The sequence below is a fragment of the Dama dama genome, chromosome 4, assembly GCF_033118175.1.
Source record: "Dama dama isolate Ldn47 chromosome 4, ASM3311817v1, whole genome shotgun sequence".
Taxonomy (NCBI): domain Eukaryota; kingdom Metazoa; phylum Chordata; class Mammalia; order Artiodactyla; family Cervidae; genus Dama; species Dama dama.
Genome location: NC_083684.1, coordinates 9,082,601 through 9,096,079, shown reverse-complemented (window position 1 = coordinate 9,096,079; position 13,479 = coordinate 9,082,601). Strand labels below are relative to the sequence as shown.

The 13,479-nt window shown below is 37.6% G+C and overlaps 1 protein-coding gene across 1 annotated transcript in view; it reads left to right on the top strand.

The window, feature by feature from the left end:
• The window catches only part of LOC133053091 (craniofacial development protein 1), a 102,354-nt gene continuing 88,875 nt past the window's right edge, over positions 1-13,479 (top strand). Inside the window, exons 1-4 of the mRNA XM_061137913.1 lie at positions 1-192; positions 4,609-4,726; positions 6,670-6,889; positions 7,202-7,326. Coding sequence (XP_060993896.1) covers positions 129-192; positions 4,609-4,726; positions 6,670-6,889; positions 7,202-7,326 — 527 coding nt within the window. The 5' untranslated portion in view covers positions 1-128. The remainder of the gene's footprint in view (positions 193-4,608; positions 4,727-6,669; positions 6,890-7,201; positions 7,327-13,479) is intronic.

The following is a 13,479-nucleotide window of genomic DNA, read 5'->3' as shown; positions in this document are numbered from 1 at the left end:
TGCGCATGCTCCACTCTGCGGGGTCCGCCCCAGCCACCGCCTCCTGTCTCGCACCACTACGCTCTATTCCTAGAGCTTTGCCTTTGGGCACAGCTGCGTCGCCCCTGTAGACCCTGCGCGGTAGCGACATGGAGGAATTCGACTCTGAAGACTTCTCCACCTCCGAGGAGGACGAGGACTACGTGCCCTCGGGTGAGAGACTCCGCCTGAGGCGAGAGGCGACTCGCCCCGCCCAGCGGCTCACGTGAGGCGCGCTTTGCCCGTCGTGCATGGGCCCCGTGGCCCGGCAGCGCTCGCCTCAGGCGGCCCCGCCCCGCGCCCTCGCCGGCCGGCCGGCTCCGCGCGTCCCGCGTGGCCCTGGTTGCGTCCGCCGCGGCGTTTTGCGCAGCGGCTCCTGGTGGCCTGGATTGGACCGCCCGCCCCCCCCGCGGGAGGGCGGGAACCTGCAAGTGAACTCAGACGCTGCCGGTGGTTGGGCATCGCGTTTTCTCACCCCCCTGAACTCTTCTGAAAGGCAGACCTTGCGTCCCCAGGGAGTTACTAACTGGCATGTCCCACATATAACCTTTTCACTTTCTGTCCTCAAGTGATCTGGTTGTTAAAAAGTTAACATAATGATGCCCTTTACTTCTTAGCAAAGATTGCACTCATTGCTGCCTTTTCAGACCTTAGTTTTAAAGTTTATGAATAGGCTTCTAAAACCGATTCGGGCTAAAATGTCACGCAGACCTAACTCGTCCGCCATCCTGCGCTTTCCACAGGCTCCCCCATCTCATTAGATGTATCTGCTGGAACAATCGCTCAGGTAAAAGCAAAACCGAAAAACCCGTCGGAGTTGACCTTATTCTCACTCTTTTGATCCTTATGATCATTCAGTTCGTTTGAGTCCACGTGGAAGATTCATTTCTAATCACTCCCTCAGCAGTCTCGCTCTTACTGAGGTTCCTTTATCACTAAGACTCTCCATAGCTTCCCAACTGGGTTACCAGGTTCCATTCTTTTTTTTTCCAGGTTCCATTCTTATCCACCAACATTGGTCTTCTGATATTGGTCAGTGTGATTATTTGAAAACTAGTTTTCAGATTAATCAAAAGTACCGTTTGAGTGTTAGTCTCTCAGTTGTGTCTGCTGGTTTGCGACCCCATGGATTTTAACCCACCAGGCTCCTATGTCCTTGGAATTCCCCAGACAGGAATTCTGAAGTAGGTTGCCATTCCCTTCTCCAGGGTATCAAACCGGGTCTCCTGCTTTGCAGGCAGATTCTTTACCGTCTGAGCCCCGCCCCCTCGCCATGAAGCTAAAAAGGTGGCATAGGTATGCTTAAAAATAGTCCAGTATTTCTGAAATACTTATTTTCAATCTGAACCTTTTCCATCACCTATCATCCCTGTCAGTTCTCTCTAGAAGAAACTGCTTTCTTCTTTTAAAATTTGGTATTTCCATTGTTTGTTGACTTAACTGATCCATGTTAGGTCTTCCTTTAATACCCTCTTGAGTCTTCTCACTGCCAAAACAGACTTTTTCAACTTCAAACCTTTCCCAAATCCCCAGCCTGCCAATGTTCCTATGTCTAATTTGGGTTAGGGTGGTATTGTTTCCTTTTTTTGTAATGACTTTGTGGACACCTGGTTCTTGGCTGAACCATGTGGTATATACAGTTATTGCTTTTCCTAAACTAGGTTTCTCTGGAGTGAATAATTGCCATTTTGTTGTTGCTTAGTCATCTGTATACTTAATACTGATTTGATCCTTAACTCTCAAAATTGTCTGAATCATCTTCCAAGACATTTTGATATATTAAATAATCATTCATTTTTTTGAAGTCCCTCTTTGTCTTCTGATCTGCTCGGATTTGACTTGACTTTACCATTTTTAAACTTAAAATCTTCCGGCCAGACCACCACTCTGGATGTTCCTTTTGTCTCCCTTTTCTTTTGGATTCTTTGTTTCTTGGGTCCTGTGATGTCTTCATTCTTGGTTTGTTCCACCAAAATGAGAATAAATCCTCAAATAGCTTCTTGAAGAAAGATGGATGATAGAAACTTTTTTTGTGTGAGACCATGACTATCTAAAAATAAGCAGGTGACCCTCAGGCATGATTAATAGTTTGGCATGGAGTTCTGTATTCTATAATAGTTTTCTATCTGAATTTTGAAGGTATTTCTCCATTATTTTAAGAAGTCTCTTGTTGCTAGTTTTTACTCATTTACATAAAATTTGTTTGTCTCTGGAAGCTGATAGAATCTTGTCTTCGTTCCTGATATTTTCTGATATTTCACAGTGATATACTGTACCTTAGTATGAGTCTGTTTTCATCCATTGGTCTTGGCCTTATGGAACTTTTTAAATTTGAGAAGGGGAGTTTTCTCCATTTTATTTTTTTGGAATCATTATTTGTATATTTACTCTTACGTTGGGCTTCCCTGGTGGCTCGGCTGGTAAAGAATCTGCCTGCAATGTGGGAGACCTGGGTTCGATCCCTGGGATGGGAAGATCCCCTGGAGAAGGGAAAGGCTACCCACTCCAGTATTCTGGCCTGGAGAATTCCATGAACTGTATAGTCAGTGGGGTCGCAAAGAGTTGGACTCGACTGAGCAACTTTCACTTCTCACTCTTATGTTGCACTTTATGGACTGGCACTCTCTTTTCTTCCATTTTGATCCTCTGTTTTCTAACTCTGATTTTTTTTTCTTTATGTGAATATTTCAGTATTTTAACATCAACCTCTTCTATTGAGTATTTTTCTTTTTACATATTTTTTCTATGTTTTATGGCTTTTATTAACACAAATACAATGTGTACACAAGCTGTCTGTGTGTTTTCTTCTCTGTGTGGCCTGGAATTGGTGACTTGGATGGCCCCGTTGGCTGCTCTTTCCACCATGACACTGGATTTCTTATAGGTGTTGGGTGCAGTCTCAGCACAGTAAGATTTGTTGCACATCAGCAGTACTTCAGGCTCCTTGACATTGTAGACCAGGAACTTCCGAAGCCATGATGTGGCATGTGCTTTATTTTCTTGTTGTCTTCATCACCAGTATTGGGCATCAAGATGTGACCCTTGAATATTTTTAATTTTTAGTAACTCTTGTTGTTGTTTGAAAACTTTTAAATAGCATCATGTTCTTGTTTTGTGAGTGCAAGTATCTTATTACTATATGGATATTAATTATAAAAGTTTTTTTCCCTAGTTTTGTTTCCTTTGAATTCCTTTCTGTTTTCAGTCTTGCCTTTGATATTAGAGACTTTCCTCAGTTGTTTGGCAGTCCTAGTTCATTATGCATTAAACCTTTAATAATTAAGTGGATCTGGAGTAATATTCAAAATACCACTCTTTGTAATGGCTCCAAACCAAATATCCATCAACACGGGAATGGGTAAATAAATTGTGGTATAGTCATATAATGAAATAATATTTAGGGATGACAGTGAAGAAGCTATACCTCCATGCAAAGGGAAATGAAAGAGTTAGTTGCTCAGTCGTGTCTGACTCTTTGCGACCCCATGTACTCTAGCCTCCATCCTTGGAATTCTCCAGGCAAGGTGACTTACAAACAAAGTGTTGAGTGAAAGAAGCTGGATGCAAGAGTTCATATTGTAGGCGTCTGCTTAAGGCTCAAAAACAGATAAAACTAATCTATTTCGTTAGACTTCAGGATAATGGTTCTCTGTGGGATGTGGGATGTGGTTCTCTAGTGTGATTGCAATAGGGCACAAGGGGCTTCTGCAATGCTGTTCATGTTCTGCTTCTTCAGTTGGGTCTAGTTATACAGGAGTGTTCAGTTTGCACAATTTCAGCAACTTGTGCATTAGCTTGTGTGGTTTTTGGTATGTTATACAGAGGATGAGATGGCTGGATGGCATCACCGACTCGATGGACATGAATTTAAGTAAACTCCGGGAGTTGGTGATGGGCAGGGAGGCCTGGTGTGCTGCGATTCATGGGGTCGCAAAGAGTCAGACACGACTGAGTGACTGAATTGAACTGAACTGAACTGAACTTGCAATAAAGCTTATGTGAAATAAAAAAGAAAAAAATTGGTTGAATCTCTGTGTGTACAGAATCTGTTGACTGGTACCCACAGAAAGTGGTCAGACTAGTCATCCAAGGAGCACTTTTGTTGGGGACCCTGAATGTCAGTGTCTGAAGATGGGAAATGGACATATTTGTTTTTCTGTCTAACTTGAAGTTTTTAAGCCTCTTTCTAAACCTCTTTTATTGATAAGAGAAGATCCTTTGGCTTACTTTTGAAAGATATCCATGATGAGGTAAAAACATCGTTTCTTCTTTAAAAAGTGACAGTAATAGATTGAATTTCTGTTCATTCAGCATATAGTTCTAAAGACATGCCGATCCATGTCCTCATGGTGGATGGAGCATAGCAGAAATTGCAAATATAAGTAGAGTGAGTTAATGAACTCTCGTGGAGGCCTGGAGTAGGGGAACTTATCCTAGTCTTCAGGAACAGGGAGGACAGCTAGCCCTCAGAAAATATGTTAGTCTGGTGAAGAACAAAGGAAAGTACTAGTTTTTCATAATGAAAATGTGTCATCTTCATGTGAAAACCTTTATTCCTGTCTGTCTGACCACCGTGTTATGTTATTTCAGGTGGAGAGTATAGTGAAGATGATATAAATGAATTAGTGAAGGAAGATGAAGTGGATGGTGAAGAGGAGACACAGAAAACCAAAGGGACAAAAAGAAAGGCTGAGAGCGTTCTGGCCAGGTGATGCTGCCCTCAAGGCCCTTAGAAGTCAGAGGCTGTTGACACAGCCATCCAGATTGCTGGCATTGGTCTGATGACAGATTTCTTGCTGCCAGTCTCTAACCTTTTTCTCATTGAGGGAAATATTTGGTGACATTTTAGGATTAAATTCTTATTCTCTGGTAAGCTTTAATAATTTTTGAACTTTAATAAAAAAAATTAATAGGTAATATGTGCACCTGATTTAAAATGCAAAACTGGGGTATCCCCTGGTGGTCCAGGGGGTTAGGACTCCATGCATCCAGTGTCAGGGCCTGATTCAGTCCCTGGTTGGGGAACTGAGATTCTACAAGCTGTGTGGTTTGCCAAAAAGAGAAAAGAAAAGCTCAATTACTAGAAAAAATATGTATCCCATTCCTATTTCTTGTTGCTTTGTCTCAGAAGAATTACATTGCCAGAAATAATTCTCTGTGCATGCATGTTCAGTCGCTAAGTCGTGTCCAGCTCCTCGCAGTTGCATGGACTTTAGTCCGCTAGGCTCTTCTGTCTGTGGAGTTTTCCAGGCAAAAATACTGGCGTGGGTTTGCCATTTCCTCCTCCAGGGGAATCTTTATCGACCCAGTGATTGAATTCCAGTCTTCTGTGTCTCTTGCACTGGCAGGTGATTCTTTACCACCGAGCCACCTGGGAAGCCCCTCATTCTGTATATGTATAAGTATGTATTTTGTATTTCCTACTTTTTAAAATTTTTGGCCACACAACTTGTGGGATCTTAGTTCCCTGACCAGGGACTGGATTCATGCTCCCTGCAGTAGAAGCGGGGTGTCCTAACCAGTGACCAGTAGAGAATACCCTGTACCTCCTACTCTAAAAAACGTATGACTAGTAGCGTAGTCTGTGTATCTTTTGTCATTTTCCTTATTTCATACCTTGGAGATGATGCTGCAGCAGTACATTTAGTTGTACCTTTTTCTTTTTGGTAACTGCATTGTGTTGCATTATATGGATAGACTCTACTCTATTTAAACATTCCTTGAGAGACCTTTAGATTGTCCTTATCTTTACTACAGCAAATAAGACTGCAATGAATATTCTTTGTCTTTGTACCCTTGTATATTTATAAATCAGGTCACGGAGAAGTAGAATTGTTTGACCCAGGGTTGTAGGTGGTAAAAAATATATATATATTGGTATAGGCAAATTACCTTCTCTAAGCCTGGTACTAAATTGCACTCCCAACAAAAAAGTATGAAAGTTCTCACAAGTTACTTAACTCAGATAAGGGAGTCTTTCAACAGAAGTCTTTTATTCTCTTTGATTGGTGTTTCTGTCTTCCTGGGCATTGAAGCAAAAAGCAGATTGTAGAAGAATTTTGAGTATTAGATGATTCACTTGAAGTCAGAATAGTCTTAGGAAACAATTTGCTCTTTTAAGTCTTGGCTCAATTCTTTTGTCCTTGAGTTTTTCTGTATTCCAGCTTTCATATCTTCAGAAAGTTGGAAGAAGCATGGATTCTCCACTCCCCACTCTCAGAACTCTAGGAAGAAACATTGTGAATAAATCTGAGGGTCTCTTCACTTTCTCTTTTCCAAATGGAGTGACTTTTAAAAGTATCTGGCATATGTATGTTCTTAGAGCCCTCTTTTTGATTGAGGTGATTTTCGGTGTTTTCTTGGTGAGAATAGCTAGTCCTAATTCAGAAGTAGAAGAGTATATTCTGATTCTAAGTGTTTTTGGAAAATGGTAACTCTAAGAGCTCCGTTCTTTTTTTCTTCCACAAAATCTCAGCTTAACCTCTCCCACTCACCATGTCATATGGTGAGGTAAGTAGTCCTTTAAATCAGTCGTCCCGATTTAAAAGTTTTCTGAAGTTTCCAACATGTTTGGAATTCAGGAAGGAATAACTGAAATTGTTTTGCCTGTTTGTCTTATCTTCCTTCTTCCTTCCTACTGTTGGTGGCTAGGAAGAGAAAACAAGGTGGCCTCTCACTAGAAGAAGAGGATGAAGAGGATGCCAACGAGGAATCTGGAGGAAGTAGTAGTGAGGAGGAAGATGGAGCAACAGGGCAGGAAAAAGGCAATGAGTCAGAGGATGCCAGGAAAAAGAAGGAGGATGAACTATGGGCCAGCTTCCTGAATGATGTAGGCCCGAAATCAAAAGTGCCCCCAAGTACACATGTTAAAGTAAGTTAACAGGTGAACAGGATGAATGCTTCTCGGAAATTTCCAGGATAGATTTTTTTAAATTTGCAAACTGAGATTTGAGGCTTACAGCAGAAATCTGATTAGCTGCTTTTTAATAGTAACTCTAGTAAGTGAAAAGCAAAGCATTCCCTGTGGGAGAAAACATAAGTGTTTCTAATCATATCAATTTTAAGTGAGTATTTAAGTGTTTAGAGATGAAACACATGTTAAGACTAGCCAGAAACAATATATTTGGGTGGATCTTTTAGTTTTTATCCTAATATGAAACTTATTACACTTCTTTTTTCATAGACAGGAGAGGAGACTGAAGAGACAAGTTCAAGTCATTTGGTCAAAGCAGAAAAGCTAGAGAAACCTCAAGAAACAGAAAAAGTTAAAATTACAAAGGTGTTTGATTTTGCTGGTGAAGAAGTCAGGTAAGATGACATTCACAAACTTCAAACTTCGTTCTTTTTTTTTTTCTCCAAAGGTAGTTCTTTTTAAAAGGAACATTTTTCTTTTGATAAATATTTTATTTATTTTTTTGCTGCGCTGGGTCTTCGTTGCTACACGTGAGTTTTCTCTTGTGTGGTGCTCGGGCTCCTCATCGTGGCATCTCTGGTTGCAGAGCACGGGCCCTAGAGTGCAGGCTCATTAGTTGTGATGCATAGGCTTCGCTGCCCCTAGGCATGTGGAATCTTTCTAGATCAGGGATCAGACCGGTGTCCCTTGCATTGCACAGTGATTGTTAACCTCTGGACTACCAGGGAGGCAAGCCCCTAAAAAGGAATATGATGTTTCTAAATGATGTTAGACATCTGTCCTCTTTCCAACCTATCTTAATATTTTGGATGAGTTATATTTGAACTCAAGGAAAACAGTGGCTCCATTAATCATCAGGGAACATGAGAAGTCCTTTCCCATATGATAATGTAGTTTTGGGGTAGTATGAAACGGTTGGCTGAACAGAAACAACAAAATTGTAAGAGTTAACTCTCTGTTTCCACTTACTCGTTGCCATTCTTTGTGTCTAGCTCTTTCTCCTTTAATTACTTTCCCTAACTTTGAAGTATAAGTCCCAATAAAACATTTGAAATCAGGTGACAGTTGAAAGTATTAAGAGAGAAGTTTGATTCTGATTCTGTTTCCTCATCTCAATATTACTTTTTTCAGTTGATTCATAGATTTGTTACTAGTTTAGAAAAACAGTACAGGCTTAATACTCTGGTTGTTTTGGATGAGAGCCACATGCCTAGAATTTCTTCTTTCCCATTTTTAAAAAATTATAATATGAAAACAGTGGATTTGTAACTTAGAGCTAGAGGAGAACAAATGAAATGCCTGCCAATCAGTAATGTTATTTTCCTTAAAGTTGATGTTCTTAAAAACAATTAATATCTAATTTCCAACAGTTGTTTCATCTAGTGAAAATGTATCTTGGAAAAAGTTTTGGCATTGTTTTATAAATGATGTGAAGGAAAACTATTACTGTTTTTTTGTTGGTGGTGGTCTTGGCTCTTTTTTTATTGGAATACAGTTGATTCACAATGTTGTGTTACTTTCTACTACGAAGTAAGTTACACATATATATATTTCCTGGAGAAGGGCAAGGCAGCCCTATCCATTATTTTGACCTGGAGCATCCCATGGACCAGACGATCCTGGCAGGCTGCAGTCCATGGGGTCACAGAGTCAGATGTGACTGAAGCGACAGAGTACTCAGCACACATGCATAGATATTTCCACTCTTTTTGTGTTATTTTTTTTCCTTCTCCCTTTTTCTTCTCAAAAATTTTACACTTACAGAAGTGTTCTAAGAATAGTATTACAATGAATATGCCTGTCATACTGATTCACCTGTAAATGTTTTGCCTCTTTCTCCACCATCTGTATCTGTATTTCTCTCTTTTGGTTTTGGCTGAACCTTTTAAGAATTGTAGGTCTCATGACACTTCACTCTTAAATACTTCATTCCTGTTTCCTAAGAACAAAGATATTTTCCATGGTGACTCAATGTAACTCTCACATCCAGTAGATTTCACATTAATAAAAATTATTCTCTCAACTTGCTCTAGTGAAGGATCCTGATTTTAAATGTTCTGCCTGCTGCAGACCAATACTTTCATAAAACACAACAAAAGGAATTATTAGAAAAGTATGTTAAAAAGATAGAAAATGCAAGCTCACACTTTTAACAATAAGATTTAACATGCAGATATAAAGCTACATTTCAATATATACAATCAAAATGAACATAAATAAGAAAAGGAAAAGAGTTATACAACTATACTCTTTTTTTTTTCCCCTTGGCTGTACCCCGAAAAAACTTGTGAGATCTCAGTTCCCGGACAAGGGGTCGAAACCCCGACCTCGGTGCCGAAAGCGCTGAGTCCTAACCGCTGGACCACCAGGGAATTCCCAGTAACTCTACATGTTGGTCATTGAAAGTGAGAGTGTAAGTGATTGATAAAAGGAATCCACTTTAATTCTATAATTGAAACAAGAAACTAAGAGTAGAGTATCAGTTCCTAATACTTAACATCTAGACACATACTTTGAAAAAGTACTGTTTATATTAATTTTTCTAGTTTTTAATGTGTCAATATGGCTTATTTCTTTCTTGTTAATTATCTAGTCTAAGTGGGATTGGTGACAGCCCTACTCCTAGAGGATAATGTATTTGTAAATTACTGTTTCTGTGTTGGTGTTCTTCCTTGTCTTCTTTTTAATTTTTTAAAAAATAATATTCATCATAATGAAATCCATCTCAAAAGGCTGTATTGTATCTCTTTTAAATTTATTTTTCTAATAATTTCTTTTGATTGTCTTTTACAATAATCCTGTTCTGCAACACGTTGAAAATTTTATGTCAAGGTCCTTCACTGCAGATAATTTAAATAATAATCTGCAATAATGTAAAATTAATGGAGAGGGACGTGTGAATTTTAATGCAGTCTCATTAAGTTCAGGATTTTCATTTTTACTTTTTCCAAACAAAGTCATTAATAACTTTTTTTCTTGCAGTTTTATTGAGGAAATAATTTATATACAGCACTATATAAGTTTAAAGCATAGAGAGTAATGATTTGATTTAGGTTCATCATGAAATGATTAGTAATAACTGTGTTTTCCAATTTCACCTTCCATGCTTCATCAGTAGTCAGTTCCAGTAGTTTATCCTGTCAAGTTATAATTAAATTTAAGTTATATTTCAATGGGAAAAAGGAATTCTGGATGCATGAATTCTCTATGTGTGGATTTTTTTTTTTAACGGAAAGTACAATTCAAAACATGTTAATTTGTAGGAACTGTTCTTCAGGCTTTTATTTTTCACTTTTGCTCTTATTATTTATTTGCTTCCGAAAAATATATTCAGTCTCATCCTTGTGTGAAAGTACTGAGGTTGTTGAAAACACCAAACTGGGAATTCCCTGACGGTCAAGTGGTTAGGACTCTGTTTTCACTGCTGAGGGTCCAGGTTCAATTTCTGGTCAAGAAACTTAAGATCCTTCAAAGTTCCTGCCACAGCCCCCCAACCCTCAAACAAAACAAAACAAAGCCTAAAAAAAACACTGACCAAAGCAGACAGATAAGCATGTTTTACTATCTCATTGAGATCTTCAGAACTGGGGACCATATGGTTAATGTTTCTCTTTTGGAAGCACTACATTTCTCTGTAGTTCATCATTCTTACGGCACTTTCTTCATAACCACTGTACCTCAGCATACATGATAATATATCCACATTTATGATCAGCTTTCAGTTTATCAAATATACTTTTAAATTTAATGCATTAGCTTTATATGATTCACAGGTTTTCCTACTGTGCTCAGAATAGTGGGGTTTTTTGTTTTTGTTTTGTAGTAAGATTTTTCTCAGCAAAGGAAGCAGTATGTTGATTTATGTTCTAGCACAGACTCCTTAATCTAAACTGTTTCCCTGTCCTGCAGCTGTGTCATTGGAACTTAACTCTTCCAAACACTTACACTTCGAATCCTGTCCATTGTCATGTGATCCTACTTTTATTTTAAAAGATCACTGTCAGTTAATGTTAACAAGAAACTGATTTTTAAAAAAAAAAACCTTTTAATATCACCCTCATGTTTAAATCACAAATATTAAAATAATTTTCATATCAGCAGTAATTTGTCATTCTTCAAATTGCATTGAAGAAACACTTAGCTAACTTTGTCATAGTTTATCATAAGCCAGATCCCGAATACTTCAAGCCATGGTGTCATTGGAAAGTTAAACTTGAACTACCTTCCTTGTCACAGATTCACCGAGATTTCCAAGCAAGCATCACTGATGTGGTCTTTTACTAATATCCTGGGGATGATTTATTCTGTTTAGTTCCGCAACTGAAAGTACTTCTTTCTCAAAAGGCCACAATGCCAATGAATGGAATTTTGCATCTGTTTCTATTGACTTTTGAATTCAGTAGTGTTTCTTTCAAATAATTCTTTTGATTTTGTGCTTATTTCTTCATGTTTTATATGTAAATTCTGCAGAAGTTTTTGTGAATTTGTTACTTTAATAGCTAAAACATCTCTGCAAAGAACTCACTGTGGTTTTAGCCCTGTGTAATCGAAAACCAAGCCCAGTGTGTGAGGGCTCATAGAGTAAAATCAGCTTCACCTCAGTTGCCCTTCATTTCTTTGAAGTCACTTCTGTTATCATCATGTGGTTTATTACTTGTTGCATTCAGGAAAGATATTTTTAAAAAAAGAGTGTTTTTTTGCAGAGACATACAGTGTGGGTTTTTTTTTTTGCCATCAGCAATTTAGGATTAAAAAATAATAACAATTTTACTTTCTTAGTATTAACATATAAATTTTAAAGTCATATGATTTAAAAAATGATTATAAAAATAACAATTTGTAAAGAGAAATGGTTGCATTTTATCACATTTTGGGGTTTTAATTGGGAAAATAACCCTAAACTTTCTCACTGTAGTATGGTCTAACTGCACATGACTAATACAGTAATATCACATGTGAGTACTTTGCAATAATTGGTATATGTTCTGTTTAATGCTGTGAGTTCATCATTCGTATCTTGAATATTGTGACATTATCAAATTTCTAGGCGAGTTTTTAAATACTCAAAATTTTTGTACCTATCTTTTGTTAGACCAGTAGCAGGTAGTTTGCAGCTCACATTTTTGGTAGCTCTATGTACAATTCTAGTCAGATCTTTCCATAGTTATTTCAAAATGTTCTTAATATCTGTATTTCTTGTCCAGTCCAAAATCTAGTCCAGGATTACCCCATGCATGTGGTGTTAAGAGCTCATCTGTGTGGCAGAATGTCTCTCAGTTTCGGTTGTTGCATTGTTTCCTCATGGTTAGCTTCATGTTAATCACTTTAGACAAAAATACTGCACTGATGATTTGTTCTCCTCAGCGCATCGTATCATTACCAGCCAGCACTGGTGCTGATGAGTTAGATCGCTTAGGCGATATCTGTTGGGATTCTCCATTACAAAGACAGTCTTTTCCCTTATAATCCATTTCGGGATCCATTAAATAAATCCTGATGATGTGAATTAAGAATGTGTTTTGCTGCCAGAAATCACACTGGGAACTATTGAGTTGTCCAACAGAGAGAGTAGTATACAACACTAAAGGTGAACCTCTAATGGTTTGGAAAAAATACAGAAAGAATTTAATATATCATTAGGAATATAGGTTTTAAATTTTTGGAAATCTTTCTTGGTTTGCATTATTTCCCACATATCATACAGGATATCTGAGAAAGATTTATTATAACTCTACCATTGACTTGACAGAGTAAGAGAAGCTGGTGAATAACTGTTGTTATGAAAAATCATTAAATTTCCTAATCAAATTAAATTTTGTGAATTTATTAATACTTATAAATATAGCTGGCACAAATTTTCTTAAAAAAGTTTTTTTCCCATTTCATCTTTTAAGCAAATGCATCATGATTTTAAATACTGGATGAGTATCCAGGGAGCCTGCTGTTTCTGTCATTTGTCAGAAGAGGGCAGCCCAGTATCTATCAAAGAAACAAATATGAATAAGGGAACACTTTTTTTTCCAATAAATATACACACTCACATATATATATATTTTATATTCAAAGGTAGTATATATGCTTATTTGTCTAAACATATATATTGCAGAGACATATAACATGCTAAGGAAAAGTTCTCTGGGATTTTTTCTTTCTAAACAAAAATTCTGATAATAATTGGCATGTTGGCAGCATTTTTTTTAAACTTAAAGTATTTATAGCTAAATTTATGTATTATAAGGAACATTATGTAAGAATTTGGAGGGCCTGAATTTTAATTGATGTAAACTTGGTAAATGGATTTGAGCTTATCTTTTAATTTCCTGATGTCATTATTCTGCTCTTTCTGTCTTTGTATCAATTAAGAGCATTCCTACATCTTAAAAAAATGAGAAAGAACTATAATGACTGGGAAGAATTTATAAGTATAAGCATAAGGTAGTGTTAGCAAAGATTAATGTTTTAGTTTTTTTCTTAATATGTTTTAAATGCTAAATTTTGAGTTTTTACCATTTTGTTTCAGTTTTTCTCCATTTGAAAAATGTGTAGCT